Source organism: Canis lupus, chromosome 8 (genome assembly GCF_003254725.2).
Source record: "Canis lupus dingo isolate Sandy chromosome 8, ASM325472v2, whole genome shotgun sequence".
Lineage (NCBI taxonomy): Eukaryota > Metazoa > Chordata > Mammalia > Carnivora > Canidae > Canis > Canis lupus.
Window position 1 is genome coordinate 60,452,580 of NC_064250.1, and position 18,774 is coordinate 60,471,353.

At 49.1% G+C, this 18,774-nt stretch overlaps 1 protein-coding gene across 11 annotated transcripts in view; it reads right to left on the minus strand.

The window, feature by feature from the left end:
• Positions 1-9,077: 9,077 nt before the first annotated feature.
• The window catches only part of FOXN3 (forkhead box N3), a 393,350-nt gene continuing 383,653 nt past the window's right edge, over positions 9,078-18,774 (minus strand). For all 11 annotated transcript variants that reach the window (XM_049113398.1, XM_049113407.1, XM_049113406.1 and 8 more), the window contains one exon: positions 9,078-16,019. In XM_049113398.1, coding sequence (XP_048969355.1) covers positions 15,470-16,019 — 550 coding nt within the window. In that variant the 3' untranslated portion in view covers positions 9,078-15,469. The remainder of the gene's footprint in view (positions 16,020-18,774) is intronic.

An 18,774-nucleotide genomic window follows, 5' to 3' on the forward strand; every position in this document is an offset into this window, starting at 1 on the left:
TAAGAATTTGTCTGTGTTTATCCCGCCCTGGCCAAGAAGAAGAGTCAGCAGATCTGGAGGTTGGGGCAGTCTGGCCTCCGTGTCATCTCACTTGGCTGCCAGGCTGGAAGCGTCCACCAGGGTCTCCCATGGCTTTGATAAACATCTCTTCAGATTTTCTTGGTTCTAATACTGACCTCACCGAGGCGACCAAAGCATCTTCTTGGGAACCCTGATCCTGGGAACTGCCCCGTACATTTGGCATCACTGTACACCCTATGTAAAAGTCCCCTGGCCTTGTTCAGTGTGCACCCCACCCATCGGGTAGTGTAAACCTAGGGTCAGTGTTCCTCCACTGCAGCGGGAGCATCCAGTCCCTGAAAAAGACTCTCTGCCTAGAACATCCTTTTTTATTATTGGTCAAATAGCATCAATTCTATATTTCATAATCTTTCCAATCCTGGCACCAATCACTAGCATTATTGAAAATAACTACATAAAGTGAAGACTCTTTGTAGTATAATAATTATTTTTGGTCTTGTAAACCCAAGATGGAGAATAACCACACTCTGCAAGACTCAAGGAAGAGTCAGTTGACCCACTGGCACTCTTGTTTAGTCATTAGTCTTTTGAGGCCTTGGTTAATGGGAGTCTGCTCTGCTCCAGCCAAGTCCCTTGGGTGGGGGTGGGGGGGTGGCTGTCAAAGCCAGAGAGCAGTTCCTCGGAGATGCTAATTCAGGAAATAGATAAGAAAAGGCCAGGCAGGAGAAGCAGGAGGAGGAGAGGAAGGATCCTACAGGAAGAGGGTGTAGTCGTGAAACTGGTGGAAGAGTGGAGAGCAAACAAATGTCCTGTGGGCTGATGTGGAGAGATGGTGTCGGGAGTACTTGGCAGTGGGGGCGGGGAGGTGGCGAAGCTGAAGCTTCAAAATAGCACTGGGTACAAGGAAATTGGGACAGGACGGAAGAAGGAACGGTGAGAAGCAGGGATGATGCTTCTGTGTTGCTTTTCAGAGACATAAACTAAAGATCGAGATTCCTCAGTGTTTCGCTTGTTGTTTGCTCTTTGTTGTTGCCACTGTGGGTTACTTTCGGCTATTTGATGGGACTCCATTGAGGGCAACTCCATGTAGAAAGAACAGCACTGTCCCAGAGAAATAGAATCCCAGCTGCCTGTGAGCCTTTCAAGTTTTCTAACAGTAGGTACTTAAGAAAAATAAAAAGAAACAGATGCACTTAATTTTAATAATATATTTTTTTGTTTAACCCCATATATCCAAATACCATCACAGGAGGTGATCAATATTTTCAAAGGTATTAATGAAATGTTTTAAATTGTCTTTCCCATATTGAGTCTCTACAATCCAGTATATTGAGAGCACATCTCAATCTGGATTCTAGGTAGAGGCTGGGCTAGATCATTCTGGGATTCTTAAGGATAAAATGATAATAAGAGTTGTTATTAATAATCGTAGTCATTTATTGAGCCTCTTAAATGTGACACATGTTATATTAACCCTCTTTTTCATGCACCACTACACTCGATCATCTTAACCACCTTACGTGGTAGTACGATTATTATCCCCTTCCACAGATGCTGCAATGGAGCCTCAGAGAGGGTGAGTGGTGTGCCCAAGGCCACACAGCTGGTCCAGGGCAGAGCTGGGACAGGGGACCTAGTGTGCCTGGCTCCAGCATCTGGCCTCCTTGTCTGAGGGTCAGCAGAGAGAGCCCCCCCGACACTGGGCATTCCCCAGCCTCGTCCTCGGAGATCAGGCACAAGGATGGACTCTCTTTCCTGATGATGTGGAGCTGTCATGTTCACTTAAAAAATGGACCAGAAGGAACATGAGTTGCACAGTGAGCACAGGGGATGACCGACGGAGGACACGCCGGCAGCAAGACACCCTGACTCCCAGCAGCAGGGGGAAGCTGCAGATTCCAGGCCGGTGAGCAGGTTCACGACCTGCAACTGTTCTCAGTGACACTTACTTAGCAAAGAGCCCCAGAGAGGACTGATTGTCATTAAAGGCCGGACGAGAGCATCGATTGTCCCCCCCCCAAGTGATGATTTGAGGATTCTGCCTCAGCCAGGCTCAGAGTGTGGGTGCGGACATGTGGTGATGTGATCTCCCCCGAGCGAACAGGCCAGCCCACGTCAGAGGAACTGGAAACCAAGGCCCGGCTGAAGGCTGGGGTCGCCTTGGGGGTCCCCCTGCTGCCCCCCTGCCCCCACACCCCTAACACCCACAGGCAGTGGGAGGTGAGGCTGGGCTGGCCTGACAGGTGGGAGATCTGGTGGGGCCTGGGGAGGGCTGGTCCAGAGGCCCCAGGTGCCCTTCTAGCTGCGACATTGCTGGTGGTCCCCTCGCCCTGCTGACCACAGCTGCGGCATCGTCTGCAGGCAGAAAGTCCGGGCGTGGATGCGGCCTGGCCAAGCCAGGCCAAAGCATCTCCAGTCCACTCCCGAACCCCCACGCAGGGTGGTGAGCGAGGCCTCACCTCCAGAAACTCCACGTTAGGAGGTGAGACTGTGTTCCCACGTGTCCCCACACGCATGTCCAGCTCCCCTCCATCCTACTCTGGCCACAGCTGGAGAAGGGTGCACAAGACTCTCCGGGGGAGCATCCAGGCGAGGGTCCAAGCAACAGCTTGTGCGCCCTAAAGCTGCCAAGTGACCACTGAGCCCCAGGCGCTGTGGCAGCCCCGGGGGGCGGGGGGATGTACGGGATAGGACGCCTGTTCCTTGGGACAACATGGCACAGATTGGGAGGCAAACAGCTAGAGGGAAGCATGGTAAGTGCTAGAATGCAGGGACTTAAACTACAGGGATCTTGGGAGCAGAGAGCACAGAAGTTGAACCCAGAGGGAAGATGTGGGGCCTGAGAGAACATTCCAGAAACGCAGAAAGCACAGTCCATGCCAGGGGACATCCCAGCAAGTGGAGCTTACTGAGCAGCGGGAGCTCGGGGTGGGCCCTGCAGTGGGGAAGGGGATGGGGACCCCGCATGGAGGGCTCCCGGGCCCTGCAGAGCAACCGGGGTGGCAGGCAGAGCTTAGGGTGCATGGGAGGATGTCAGACAGAGGGCAGGGTGGGGTGGCTGTGAGGGATGGACACCCTGAGTGCGGGGACAGGTGCACGAGGGGGGCTGTGGCGCCACTTCATTCCTTGACGCTCCTTAGCTGAGCTCAGCCAGCCTGGGGCCCTGCTTCCTGCCTTCACAGCCACTGGCAGAGGTGGGGAGCCGAGGGGGGTGAGGGGGGCCAGGCCCTACTGTTCTTTGCAGCCGGCGTTTTCATGTCTAAACAACACCGCCCACTACTGAGCGGCTGCTAGTGAGACACTGGCACAGCTAGATTTTCGGAGGGGACGACGCCCCAAGGTAGGAGCCAGAGCTCTCCTCTGCACCCCCAGCACCGAAGCCGCGTCGGCACATAGCAGTCGCTGAACGCCAAGTGTGGGTTGACTGTGAGCGAGAAGGAGAGAGTCTATTTTAAAACTTTCTGAATCTGTTTCTTCTTACATCCTTCTCTGTCCTTTCACGTTTTGGGGGGTGGGCTTAAATATATGCACCCTGCTGGACAAGGCGTCCTGTACTTAAAGAATAAATAGGTGCCAGAAGTAACCAAACTCAACTTCTGGGTTGTCACCGTCATTGTTTTTAAAGGAAGCCCAATTATTTTAGATGCATTTGACTATATTCAGAGGCTAAGTACAGGCTAGCTAGGGCAGCCCTCTAAATAGACTTGCACACCCACCGAAGAAATACCACGGAGCACGGCGCTGGATTTTCCTGATTGTGAACAGGAGACCGTCTGTAAACCCTAGATCTCTAGCCTCCATTCTCCCCTGGACAATATTCTTGGATGGATCATTATAAGAATGGTTGGTTAAAAAAAAAAAAAAAAAAAAAAAAAAAAAAAAAAAAAAAAAAGAATGGTTGGTAAGCTCCTGCCAAGGAGGCCAGGTTGGGCTCACCAAAATATAAGCAGAGAAGGAGGGGAGGAAGGAAGGAATGGATGAGTAACGTGCTTGTGTGAGGGATGTGTTCCCTCGGGCCTCATATCATTCAACGCATGGCTACTTCAAGAGTAATTCTCCCACAGGAATAAAGCGGGATTTACATCACTTCAAGTTTTGCACATTAAGTGAGACTGTATTCTTTCCCACTTGCCTTTGTTCAGATTTGCATAATTCATATTAGCACAGAGTATGAGTTTCTTCCCTCTTTTCTAAAGGAAGACTATGGATTTATACCTGGAGATCCAGGATGTACTTGGCAGTTTCGATCGGACAGAGAAGCGTAGGGTACATTTTCATAAAGCCAAGTGCGTCTGCCCTCCCGATGGGCTGATGGGAAAGGAACTGACCTACCGTGGGTTCTCCAGACCCGCAGGGCTCCAGCTCTGTCCTAATCAATATACAAAAGACATTCTCAGATCTGTGAGGGAAAAGCAAATGCTTCAGCTGGCACAAAATCAGGACCCTTACACACCCACTTTAGTGTGAATCTCAGCCAGCCTTGAACCTGGACCAAATCTAAGGAGGTGGTATTTGAGAGAGATAAATAGAAAGTCCTGCACTTTGATCCCAAATGAGTATCTGGAAAAATATACCAACGACTGGGATTTGTCTTAGTTCATTGCAAGTTCAATCTGAATCAGTGGGGTGATGAGTCTTCTGACAATAAAATTCAGTCTTTGGTTACGTGAATAGAAATAGAAGATCTAGAATGGAGGAGGTGATAGCTCATCCTCCTCACACTCACCTGGAGTTCTGTTTTCAGCTCTCAACCTTGGTCACAAACTGGAACATGTCCAGAGAAGAAAAAAAGGGTAGCCAGACCTTGAAGTGCTTACTCTGGAAAAGACTAAGGGAGGAAGTTATTGTTTCCACATGTAGAGGTGGTTGCCATGTGCAGGAAGGCTTAGGTTTGCATTTTTGTGGGCTTCCAGGCTAGTCCAAGGACTTTCAGGTAAAAAGTTTCAGGCAGTGAGATTTTTGTTTCAATAGAAGGGCAGGTAGAGGGTCTGACGACAAAGGGGCCACCCGAGTTCAGGTGATGGGTCTGGTCATCTTGGCACCACTTAATGGCTAATCAGCAACGTTAGGCAAAAGAATCTATGTATCTGATTTCCTTTTTCCTCTTTTTTTTTTAACCCTTGGAGAGTTGGCCACAGATGATTTAGAAAAGAGAAAATAAATGAGCCTAAACTTATGAAAATTTTTTAAAAATTACTTTGCTAATAATTGGATGAAAATTCAAATGGTGATAATGTAGATTTTATCTGTTAGCAAAACTTAGGGAGAAAAAATAAATTCCAATACTGGGGAGGGTGCAGTGCAATTGGTGTTTTCATTCGCTGCTATTAGCTCTGACGCCTTTTGGAAAGCCTGTACATTGCAAATAGCTCTGTCCCAAGAGTCCAACAGGCCGGCGAACAAAAGAGTTGAAAATATGCAAGTGGCCACATGCCTGAAGATATTCATTGTGGTATTACTCTAAGCAATTTAAACAACGACTAGGGGAGCACCTGGGTGCCTCAGCAGTTGAACGTCTGCCTTTGGCTCAGGTAGTGATCCTGGGGTCCTGGGATCGAGTCCCGCATTGGGCTCCCCGCTGGGAGCCTGCTTCTCCCTCTGCGTATGTCCCTGCCTCTCTCTGTGGGTCTCTCATGAATAAATAAATAATCTTTTGTTAAAAAAAAAAAGCAATGAAAAGGTAACCAATGAAGATGACAGGTATTGGCTCAGTAGAATGTTACGTATCATTTAAGAAGTCATTTTCACTGTGGCCCTAGGGAAAACACAGAGGACATGACATGTGTGCACCTGTGGGGAATCGCCACCTACAAAATTCCACAGAGATGATGACTGTAATTGCATACTAGGCAGATGGAGATGACAAAAGATAAGAAGGGTAATTTCTTCTTTTGAAGGCCAGATTTGCCACTAGCTCGTGGTGTCATCTTGGGCAAATCCCTCCCTTTTTTCTGTGCCTCAACAGCTCAGTCCATAAACCAGAGAGTTTGGACTCAATGGTGTCTAACGCCCTTTCCAGCTTTACGATGGGAAGAGAGTGGCTCTATTTCATGAAGAAACTGTATTCCCGAGGGATTAAGGAATCAGCCACCGTCTTGCTTTCTGACTTCCCCCATCGGACTCCACTGCTTCTTCATTATATATTTTTAGGGATCAGTTTTGAGATGAATAGCAGATGAGAAAAAATAGAATTCCTTGATCTTTCTCAAATAAACTGCGGCATTTTGAAGGAAATTTAGCCGTGTGCTCCCTGAGTGCTTCAGTGTGAAGTAGCGTAACACAGCTCTCAAGTCGTTAGGACACTTTATTCAAAAATGCCCAAGAATGATTTCAAATTGAGATGTTGCTGCTGTGACATTACTGAAATGAACCGTCCTGGGAAGGTTTATTCACATGGAACAAAGGGAAGGGGTGGACATTTAATATTCACTTATATTTGAGTCATATATAAGTGAATATATAGTTGTCTTGCCCCAGTTCCTTGGTTTTGTAACCCAATCAATGGAAAAATGGTCAAAACCTACTATGTCTGTACATAATGCAGGGCCTTTTAATTTGTAGGGGTCTGAGGCGCTGGGTGACAGACATGGACCTCCCACACCTAAAAGCCTCCTCAGCATGCCCAGGCTCCCTCCGAAATTGCCCTCATCTGTTCAAAACTTTCTGGAAGGGTGATGACTGCTTAGTTGGGACACTTCCTTTTCATCCGCAGAGCAGACAAGAGGAGAAACACCACTAACACAGCATCGACACACAAAAGGGTCTTCTGGGGTCCCTGCAGTCCCTGGGGAGAATGTCCCTGCTCTCAGGGGTCATGCAACTTTGCCAAACACTGTTTGCCTGACGTTTTTGGAAAAGAACCCATTTTCAATCATCCGGGAAGAATTTATAACATGCAGGGACAGCCCACAGCTCGATTACCTAAAAATCAGAGGAGTATTACTTAGATATGCAAATAAGGCATCTCTCCAACAACTAACTAAACTTTCAAGGAAGAGTCCAGAATCTCTTAGTTTGGCTCAAAGAACCCTTAGACATACAGCTCCCCAGCCAAGTGCACAGTGCAGCATGGCAAACGTGGCTATTAGAACCAGGGCAGAAAGGAAAGAAAGTCACGGAACCTTGATTTCCTCCCTCTCTTCATTTATACCAAGCTGCTTTATAAGAAGATAAAGACGCTGATCATCCTTTGTTGACCTCTTTCTGGGGAAGGAACCAGGAGTGTGAATTGAAGAGGGAGGACCGGGTGGCTGGGCACCGACTTGAGGGCAGAGAACCCAGGTGGGGAGGCGAGGCACACGAGTCCACGGGAAGGAAGCGAGCACACACAGAAGCAGCGGAGAGAGGCATCTCAGTGCTGTCCTTTCAAATCAGTCACTTGGCAATACCCTGAGCTGGGTCCAGTAAGATTGCTCCTGCTTAACAACCTCAGGAAGCTCTATTCCAGAAGGACTGGCCCCAAGCTCTTTGGGGCACCGTTTAAGCCTGCATATCTGCCTTCCATGCACACTCAGGATTCCTCTGCCACTAGCCTGCAAGTCCCTTCGAGGCTAGCTCCACCTGTCACGGTCACCCAGCAATCACCAGGACAGCAAATAAATGTTCCTTGAATTAAAAACAAGAGGGGCCTCATGAGGGTAGCATATGAGACATTGACAAAAATAATATGCAATACCTAATACCCCGAACTTGACTTTGGTGGCAGTTTTTTTCCTCCTGTCATATTATTTCCATTCTTCGCTACTGGTCTCCTTTCTCACTTAAACCATATTGTAGCCCAGAGACCTTGCATTTTGGTCTTCCCTGCAGGTCACCACTGATGACCAGGGTTTCCTCCTCTTCTGTGGGATGGTCGAAATCCCCTGGAGGGCAGAGCAGAATTTTGGAGGTGTTATCATCTGGGCAGAGATCCCTCAGTCTGGGTGACTCTTTCCTAGCCACTTTGAGGCTGACTTAATGAAAAATGTTTAATAAGAGCTTCTTACCAGGGCCACCCGGCCATTAGACTTGACCTCATGTATACTCAGCTTGGTCAACTACCTGATTCATAGATTCCACCCAAGTGACTCTTCTACTTTTCCTCCCAACCAGTTCTCCTCAAATACTGAAGGTCTATCTTCCAGAAGGAGACACCACAGCTTCATGGGTGGTTTTCAGCAGTGGGAATGGAAATGGCAGCAAGGTTGGCCCACATGGGGGGTCCTGGGTGACCACTTTGGGAAGTCTTGTCGGGAGGGGCCTCTCTGGGACGGATGCGCCCCCTGACCTTGCAGTAACACCTTGAGCACAGGAATTATGGCCTGAGAACCTGTAAGACACCAATGAATGTGGGGGCCCAGCAGGACAGTGCACAGGCCAGCTCCCCCGAGGTTACCGCTGCCGCTGGAACCCACAGATGTACACAGTGCACTGAAACAAAACCATCACCAGATAGAACACCCTTTCTGTTCCTCCAGCATGGTGACAGGCCTGTGATCTACGAACCGCCTGAGCGCCTCCTTCTGCCATCCAGCTCCTTGTTGGCTCTTGGGGTGTGTTTCAGGTGTCATGGATTGGTGACATTAAATCCTAGAAGGAAGTCTAAGGATTCCAAGTTACCACAAGAAACCCTCAGCACCTAGCGTAGGCTGGCAGGCCCCAGCCCCAAAGTAGAATTTTAGTTTATTGTTTGACAGCTTCCAAGTGAAAGGCGGAGTCTGTCTTAACCACAAGCTCTAGGTTCTGTGGTGGGAGGCTTGCTGTCATTCCCAACCACTGGAGTCCTGAGACCCACAAGCGAGCCCAGCCTTCAGCTGGGAGTTTGCGTATTTTTTTTTTTTTTTTGGGAGTTTGCGTATTAACAAAAGGTGTGTGATTTTTTGTTTTGTTTTTTGTTTTTAACCCGGGAAGCATGCATGATGGGTAGGTACAGTCAAAGTGTGGCTGGGACCCTAAAATCAAACTGTAAAAAACAGGACACACACCCTAGTGCAGGTAAGAAATATAAGTGATTTTACTCCTCGGCACTTGCACATGGAGACGCGGCGCACACAATACTACGTGGCATTGTTCTTCGATTGATGCAACTCAGTAATTTTTATTGCAACTGGAAGACAATACATCACAGAAACTTTATGGTAGGTCTGGGGGAAAAGTGTTATTTACAATAAATGATGAAATAGTTTGTCTTTGGCAATATGATTACATATGAAGAATGCGAAATGCAGGTATGGATGCCTCCAAAGCAACACCATCAGGTCCCTAAAGTTCGGCTGATCGTGCCTGCCTCCACACTGCTCCTCTAGGTAACGCAAACGCAACTGAACGTCACTTTCTTTCTCCTTTACGGTTCTCCCTTTCTATTCATGATATTGGCAGTTTCATACAGAAAATACAGAGGAAAAAAAAATTGGCTCTCGAAAAATTATTACTCTAGTAAATTATAATTTGGCCATGTGGGTCTATTGGCCAGCAAAGGTCAGACGACCATAAGCATCGATAGTAAACCTCTTAGTCTTCTGATTGCTTTATCACTGTTTTTTTTTTTCTTCTGTAAAACAAAAATGAAACTCAGAAATGGTACAGAATCAGAGTATAAAAAAATGTACAAGTGTATAATGCTTCCCAGACACACCCGGATAACTCCCCCCCACCCACATTTTTCACCACGGCAGTATAAGTAGTGAGTGTGAATAACACGGCATGGAACTGGTTACTGAATCAGCTCTGAGCTTCAATGGCCTCAACATACATACTCAGGAAATGCTTCATGTTTAAATAACTGAAATTGTGCTAAGGTTCACCTAAAAAAAGGGGGGGGGAGGGGGTGGGGGCTGGGGAACTCAGGCCACAGTCATGGAAGGATGAAATACAATTTGTAGGTTTGATAGGCTCACCATATCGAAGTCTGTGCGATTCCAATATGGAGTATCAGTTATTTGCAAAAGGTGGGGAAGGCTGTTCTCAACTTTTGCAAATGAAATACAGTGGAAAAAACACTGCTGAATAGATTCCAAATAAATAGTCTCGATTTCAATGCTAACGAAACGGACAAGGAAGGGTACTTGTGAGCATATCACAGTAAAGTCAGAAGTGGTCTTTCACCTAGGTCTGATTTCAAAAGAAGGACAGACAGCAAAATGCAGCACCATAGACACATCGGTTTCGGCCGTTACGAGATGGATCGTTTTGAAAAAAAAAAAAAAAAATCGTTATTTTCCTTCCTTAATTTTTGGTCAGTGAAGCTAGCACTTGTTTGCTGAACTGTGGAAGAATTTCAAGGTCACACGCATTATTCATGATAAAGCAACCGAGCTGACGAGTCTGTGCTTAATTCAAGAATAACCAGTAGGAGAGAGAGGAAAACAAGGAGTTAACCACCTCTGGCGCTCTCTCCAAGGAAGAGGGGTTAACAGATGAATTCACAAAGGTAGGCGGGTCTATACAGAACACTGGATGCCATGTGTAAATCCTCATGAAACTCCAGAAACAGGAACACCACACAATGTATATACTTTGATTTACACATTCCGTTACAAAGAGGAAAAAAAAAAAGGAAAAGAAGACACCATTACAACTTGGTAACTGTGTTAACTGCAATATAAACCAAAGTCCCGAGTTTGGCAGGTAACTAAAAGAGGGTTATCACTTAGGTTATATAGCAAAAGTGTTGATGTATATTATATATAGTAGTATAAATAATAAAAAAGTATTATTTAAATTAGATCACAGTGCTGCATTATGTGCATAACAGTGTTTGATATAGTATTGGAGGGCTGGGACCTACGACACCAAGGATTTAACTGTCAACACTGGTTAAGTCACAATCAAGAGGGGACACAGAGTTCAAATGTGTTCTTTTGGTGGCAAGAATCCTGAAGATGAAAGGAAAAAAAAAAACCAAAAAAACAAAAACAAAAAACAAAAACAAAAAACAAACTTCTCTACAGAAACATAAAAAATCAATTGCAACATCTGGGCAGCTGTGATCCACCAGAAAGAAACGAGTCCCAACCTGAATCAAGTTTAGAGGGAAAAGAGAAGTCACATTGAATTGAACCCCATCCCATATGCAAACCCCTCCCATGTAGGTCACTTGTACAGAACTCTGATTCCTTCTCCAAAAGCCCTTCGGTGAGAGGCTAAGAGCCCACACGCGTGGCGTGGGGATAACCGGAGGGCGAGTCGCTAGCCCTTGGTGCCGGGCCGTCCCGGGGCTGAGCTGGGCCACGGGAGCCATCTGGCCGGTGTCCACTCTGCAGAGCCCGCAGCCTGCAGTTGTCCCTGGGGCAGCTTCTAGAAGGCCCTGTGGGATAGCTCCTGTCGCACCTGGCAGGGGCTGGATGCGCCGACTTGCCTCCACGGGAAAGGTCGGCTCTTGGGGGAAAAGCCTGGGACGCATCCCTTCTTTTAAAGACTCAGCCCCGGGACCGAAACCGCCACAGTCGTCTGGGCCATCTCAAACCACCACCCAAACGTGGGTTCCAAATAGACAGCTTTGTTTACCAAAGAACTCTTTAAAGTGTACTGATCAGAGAGGGAAGGGAAGTAGGAGCTTATGGTATATAATAAGGCTGGGAAAAATCTATGATGCAGACCCTTTCCACGTAGCACTAGATAAAGGACGATTAGAGTAGCATAAAAATAACTGTCTATGTGTAGAGCATTTAAGAAAAAAGAGCTACAGTCTCTTCCTCTTAAATGGGTCCGAGGGCCAACAGCAAGTAACTGTAGATGTCGTGGTGCTGATGTGTTCATGCTTGTTTTCCAAAGCATCTTTAAATATTGCTATAGTTCCCCGTCTCCCCCCGCCCCCCCGCCCCGTGTGAGTAGGTGAGATACTGGAATGACACATGAAAACGCCACTTCTCCCAGCAGGAGAAATGAAAGCAAAAACACCACACCCCTTGAACGGTGCTCAGGCGACCTGTCAGACTCATGAGTACATAGGCTAAGTTTGGAAGCTAGAAGAACACCTGACGTTTGGGAAGTAATTCCAAGACTAAAGTGAATTACATTTGAGCAAAATATTCTTTCACAAATAGGCTTGTGCTTAAATCCTCTACTGCTCTTGGAGGAGGGGAGTGAGAGAGGGTGCCTCCTGCCCCTTGGCTTGGCAAGGACGCGGGCAACCTCCTTCTGTGATGAATTTAACTACAAACGGCCACATACACATTGATACTTGGTTTTTTTTGTTGTTGTTGTTGGTTTTTTTTGTTTTTTCTCAACGATCAAAATACAAAGTTAAACACAATTGAGCCATTGTTTTGGTTATGCATAATGTGTATGCCTCCAAAAACAGAAGAAAAATAGAAAAAAGTACCCTCACTAAAGTTTCCCCTAGATGTCCCCCTGGTGGCGCCCACGCGGGTGCCGAGGGAGACTCAGGAAATAACACTTAGAAAGCTGCCCGATGAGGTATTTATGCAAAAAGAGTGGTTCTGGAGTTAAGAACACACTTTTATATTTATCTATTTCTCAAAGAGATCAGAAAAGTAAATCACACACATTGCATTTTATTGTTTTCTAAAAGAGGCTTTTGCTCCTTTAGAAAAATGAAATGAGGGGAGACAGCCCACTGTGGGGGGGTTTGGATTGGAAGAAGTCCCCGCCAGAAAGTCCTGGATGTCGCCTCTGCCTTTTCAGGAGGGAAGTCTGACCTTCACCCTGGGGGTGGGGGTGGGGGGGCCGAAAGGGGTGTCTTCCGAGCTTGGTCAGGTGACAACCCATCGGAGTCCTGCTCAAGCTCCGCAGCAGACACAGCTCTTGGGGTGTCGGACACTTGGGGGAGATGGAGGGAGCACTTGAATAGTACATCCTCTTCGCATCTACACCCGGAACTAATATGCTGGAAGCGTTCAGGTTCAGGTACTGAACTTGACCCTGTCCTGCGGTGTAGACTTTTTTTTCCCCAGGTTCTCTCATCAGCAACCCAGAGGAAGCAAAGCACAGGGTATGCGCCAGCTCCCTCCCTCCGTCCTGGCCACTGGACTCGTGATGGCCCCGTGGCCACGGGGCGGGCCACTGGCCCGTCTTTCAAGATCACTGTGTTACCCCCCCGCCCGCCCTGGTCCCCCACTCTCCCTCACCCACCACATCCTGAGTCCTGGGAGTGGGTGTTCCTGTTGGGGTTTTAAAATTCCCCTCCACGTGGGTAGGAGATCTTATTCTTTCAGACACTTCTCTCTGGATCTCCCAAGACAATTCCTTTCAGGCAAAGATAACGGGAGTTTCTGGTCTGCTGTGACATCGTCCGGTCTAAATTCAGCTCTCCTAATCTAGGTGGGCTTAGTTCCAGGTCGGGTCGTGTGCTCAGGTGGCAGAGGTGGCCGGACCCTCCGTCCCACTGGGAGGTGGCTTCGGAGGAAACCCATCTGGGGCTGGTCCTTCCAACCCCCGAGTCGCTCCCTCCTTTGCGGGTACCCTAACTCACACCCTCATGCAATAAGGCCCATTAGCGTGCTTCCCCTTCTCCTGGCGAATTTGCATAATGATTCACTGCCTTTTTTCCTAGAACCAAATCACGATCATGGTCTCCACAAGTCAGCATCCCAGAATTCTCTTGATTCTATCATACACACTCACTACTAAGTTTGCCCTCGAATTATTGCGTCATGGTAAACATGTACAAAGAGAAAGGACACACTTTTCAACAGAGAATCGGGGGGTCGGGGGCTGAAGTTCAGACAAGGCAGTACAGAGCTCCACCATCCAGGCCCTACCAGAACATGAAGATATTTTATATTGCAGAGTAAGATTCCCCAACAGTCAGAATTTGTCCCTGAAGAAGGTTAAACCTTAAACACCTGCTTCAAAAAACCAAAACAAAATCATTGGGAAGAAGAAGAAAGAAAGAAAGAAAGAAAGAAAGAAAGAAAGAAAGAAAGAAAGAAAGAAAGGAAGAAAGAAAGAAAGAAGGAAAGAAAACAAAAACAAAAACAAAAAACAACAGAAAAAAAATCAAAGAAAAAAAAAAAAAGAGAAAACCAAAAGAAACTCTAAGCCTAAGGGCTTAAAAATTAGAGGCATAGCCTTTTCTCTATTTTCTATATTTATATGAAAATAATTCATGCTTCATGCTAAATACATTATTTACCTTACAAGAACTTTGTTATTTTTTGAATAAAAAAAAGTTTTGTGTTTTGTGATTTTTTTCTTTTTTTTTTCTTTTTTTTCTTTTTTTTCAAAGGAATCCATGCATTGTGGATCAGAAATTTCTGCTGGCTACACTGGCTGAATGTGGAAATCACTGATTTTGCAAAGAAGAATCCTGACTGACATTAATTGCAAACTCCATTTTGAGGGCAGTATAGGAGTTTTTTTGTTTTTTGTTTTGCCATGTTTTTTACTTTTGTTTGTCCATCAATGTGCCTTTCATCTTTTAAAAATACACCACAATACTAATGGCAGGTTCTGTAGCTTTTTTTGTTTTCACTCGGATCAAATAGTTTTGACAGGCAGAAAAAAGAATCTGTACCATTATTTTCTTCCTTAACAGCTATTGTAATTTCCTGAACTTGATTTTCACTTGGGCAGTTAAGAAGACAGAGCTTGTTTTCTGCATCAGTTCTCTCTCTCTCTCTCTCTCTCTCTCTATCTCTCTTGCTCTCTGTTTGCGCGTGCACAGGGCCAACCTTCAGGCTTATGGCTTGTGAAACATTCTCTTAATTTAATACAGAACAAAATTCAGTGATTAGCAATGTCACTAAAAACTGACCCAGTTTCTTCTCATTAGTCGCGGACACCTGGTGTAAAATGAGTGGCCCAGAGTCCACCTCCTAAGATGATACCAGGCCGCACAGCTCAGAAGCACAAAGGACTGGAGACCGCTTCCCACTCCGTCCACCCACCCCTGCACGATTCATGGCAATGAAACCCACGGCAATGCCAAGGGTTTTCCTGGCACAGCTGGACACCCAGGGTTAAGAGCCTGGGTCAGCTCCCCGGGGACCAGGGCTCATCCTTCTCCCCAGTCGCCTCGCACGCACTCACTCAGCGACCCCAATGGGCGGGACGACCTGACCATGTTTAGACCTAAGGGTTGGGCCTGATTGATGATTACTCTGCACGCGTGCCTTCTAGGTGCCGAGTGGGTGTTCCTGTGGCATCATCGTTGGCATCCCTGCGGATTCAGCCACGTGTTTCTGACAAAGCTGGAGGAAGCAATGGTAATTTTGGCTTTTTTCGGTTTTGTCTTCAGATAATGAAAAGCTTTTGTAAAACAGCTGAGTGTCAATATGAGTTCTATGGCTTCAATCTCCTTTAAAAATAAAATTCTTAAGGGTCCAAAACAAAGGAGGGGCAAATTAAAAAAAAAAAAAAAAAGAAAGAAAGAAAAGAAAAGAAAACCAAACCAAAAGGAAAAAAAAAGAAAGAAAAAAAATTGCTGATATTGCCACAAATCATTAGAAATCTCCTGACATGCTAAAACCAAATGGCCGAAAGTTCAAAACAAATCAGTGACTTGTTTTTAATTTTTTGTGGTTTCCTTTTGCTCTTTCTGCCCCTTTGCCGTCCGATTGGTGATGTTATTCAAACAGGACCGAATCCCTGCCAAGTGCAGGAGCGAGCCCGCCGCCTCCTTCATCTCCTCGTCGTCGCTCTCGGGGGGCTTCTCCGTGCGTCTCTTTTTGAGGGGCAGCGTGTCGCTGGGGACCTTGCGGGCCTTGGCGAGATGCTGGCGCTTCTTGTGCTGGGCCGCGTAGCCGCTGTCCCCCAGGGCATCCTTGGCCTCCTTCGGGCTGTGTTTGCGCTCGTCGTCCTCCGGCTCGCTGTGGCTCTCGTGGCTCTGGAAGCTGCCCTCGCTGCCCTCGCTGCCCTCCTGGCTCCCCTTGGCGGCGAACTCGTAGTGGTCGTCGGCCGACGAGGAGGACACCGAGTCGCTGGCCGGCGACGTGCTCCTGGCGTTGGAGGACTTGGCGCTGCTGTAGTTGTGATCCTCCTTGGGGTCTCCGCTGACCACCGGGGAGCCGCACGACGGCTCGTTCTCAGTCCGCACCCGGCAGCCGCCCAGGCCGTTCCTGCGGATGGGGCAGCGGGAAGGGACACGGAGGGGACACAGGTTAGCGCCCGCGCTCACGCCTAGGGCCCTGCTCCCCGCAGTCTGCTGCTCTGCCGGCCGGGGTGGGGGGTGGGGGCTGCACCCACAGGCAGGCCCGGCTCTGCGGACAGCATCCTGAGGCCTGACCCCCACCCCATCCCCGTCCCCCCTACCCCCCAGGCAGGCCTGGCTGTGCAGACAGCATCACAGCATCCCAAAGCCTGACCCCCACCCCATCCCTCCACCCCCCAGGCAGGCCTGGCTGTGCAGACAGCATCACAGCATCTCAAAGCCTGACCCCCACCCCATCCCTCCACCCCCGAGGCAGGCCTGGCTGTGCAGACAGCATCACAGCATCCCAAAGCCTGACCCCCACCCCATCCCTCCAACCCCCAGGCAGGCCTGGCTGTGCAGACAGCATCACAGCATCCCAAAGCCTGACCCCCACCCCATCCCTCCACCCCCCAGGCAGGCCTGGCTGTGCAGACAGCATCACAGCATCCCAAAGCCTGACCCCCACCCCATCCCTCCACCCCCCAGGCAGGCCTGGCTGTGCAGACAGCATCACAGCATCCCAAAGCCTGACCCCCACCCCATCCCTCCAACCCCCAGGCAGGCCTGGCTGTGCAGACAGCATCACAGCATCCCAAAGCCTGACCCCCACCCCATCCCTCCACCCCCCAGGCAGGCCTGGCTGTGCAGACAGCATCACAGCATCCCAAAGCCTGACCCCCGACCCTGTCCTCACCCCCCACCCCCAGCAGGCCCAACTCTGTGGACAGTGACCTGAAACCTGACCCCCGACCCCGTCCTCACCCACTACCTCCGGCAGGCTCAGCTCTGTGGACAGTGACCTATAACCTGACCCCTGACCCCGTCCTCACCCACACCTCCCCAGCAGGTCTGGCTCTGCAGACAGGGTCCCGAAGCCTGATCCCCTCCCTGTCCCCCCACCCCCATCCCAAAGCCTGACCCCCGACCCCATCTTCCCCACCACCCCGGCAGACCTGGCTCTATAGACATCACAGCATCCTGAAGCCTGACCTCCCACCCGAACCCGGCTCCTCCTCCAGCACCCACATTTTCTCTCCTCTTGTGCATAGATGGCAAAACCACACTCTTCTGAGGTGGCAGCGGTGGGAGCGCCATCTCTTACATTAAACTGGAAAGATTCAGCTGTGTATGGTTTTGCACACCTGCCGACAACCGGCTGGGCCCGTTCTCTTCCAGAGGCTCCCCCACCCCAGTTCGTTCTGCCAAGATTCACCAAACCCCTCACATCAACGCACGGCTTGAGGGAGGGTCCTGAGGAGGCGGCCTAGGTGGGACCAGATACAGACGCGGTCACAAAGATGCTGACAGTGGAACAGAGGAGCAGGTCGTGGTTATGTCACAGGTGGGAGAGCAGTAAGCTATGGCACTTCCACCCCCTGCCGGGCACCCTCTGCATAGGTGGGTGCACGCAGCTCTGGAAAGCCAACCTGAACATCCTTATTTTACAGATGCTGGAAGAAGGGTCTAGAAAGCCACACAGCTGGTGTGCAGCCAAGTTGGGATTGAGACCAATGTTTGGTTCTCGAGATGGCCTCTTAGGACAATCTGACCGACTCTCGCTGTTTTTCTGATTTCCCTAGAACTAGCTCCCTTCCATACGCTCCCATCAGGACCCACGGTCTCACGTCATTACGTCTGAGTTATGAACTGAACTCCCTTGTGGTTCCATATTGGCAAAGGGGAGGGTGACTGCACCCACTTGGCTGTGGGGCCGAGGGCAGGAGGGAAGGCCCGTCTGTGTGGACCAGTGCCTGGCCTGAGGGAGAGGATTGTGATGTCCTTTCCTCCTTAGGCCACTCAGTCCCAGGGGCGGGCCCTGATTCTGCCTGGATGGCAGCTGTATTTCTGATAGAGCACAGGACACAGTGAGTGTTCAGAAGAGGCGGTGGTCAGGGATGAATCTCAGGATCACTTCGAGCTGGAGGGAACAGATGGAGGGTGAGGAAAGGTCTGTGGAAGACCTGGCGTCTGACCTTGGACAGGAGGGCTGACGGTTGTGGGCAGGGAGGAGAGGTGTGCTCCTGCCTCATGCCCGCCCTGTGTCCTGTAAGCCCATCCACCCAATGACGTGCTTCTAGGAGATCTGGGGAAAATGAGCACACATTTCCTTCCTTCCTACACACCCCCAACTGTACACACTCCTACTACGTTCCCTCCACAGAGAGCACTTCCCACCGTCTGTGCGAGCTGCGTGATGCCTTGTTCGATGTCTGTGTGCTTCCTGTGAAGAGTGTTAGCTCCACAAGACGGGGCCCGGTCATGATACGTCCCCCAGTGGCTAGCATGTGCCGGGCCCAGAGTGGACACACAACATACACTGAGCAAGTGCTGGAGCAGATGCAATTGTGCAGCAGAGAGCACGAAGTCTGGGGAGATACTGTGGGTCTCCCCTAACACGCCTTACTGGATACCCCCGAAACGTATGGCACCTGGCAGGCCTTTGGGGTTGTGCCCAACGAGAAGATTCAGTCACAAGCTGTTACCCTCTTTTTCTTGCCATCCCTGTGGGCTGTGAGGCTCCACAAGACCCTGGCTGCAGCCCAGAGAGAAAGTAGAAGGGGAGGAGAGTCCTTGGTGTAAATGGAGTAGCAGGGAGTGAAGCCAAGGAGTCTCCCCTCTTCTGGTTCCAGGGCCCACAGTGCTCTGCTAAAGAGAAGCTGGTGGTGAGAAGCCCCACTGTC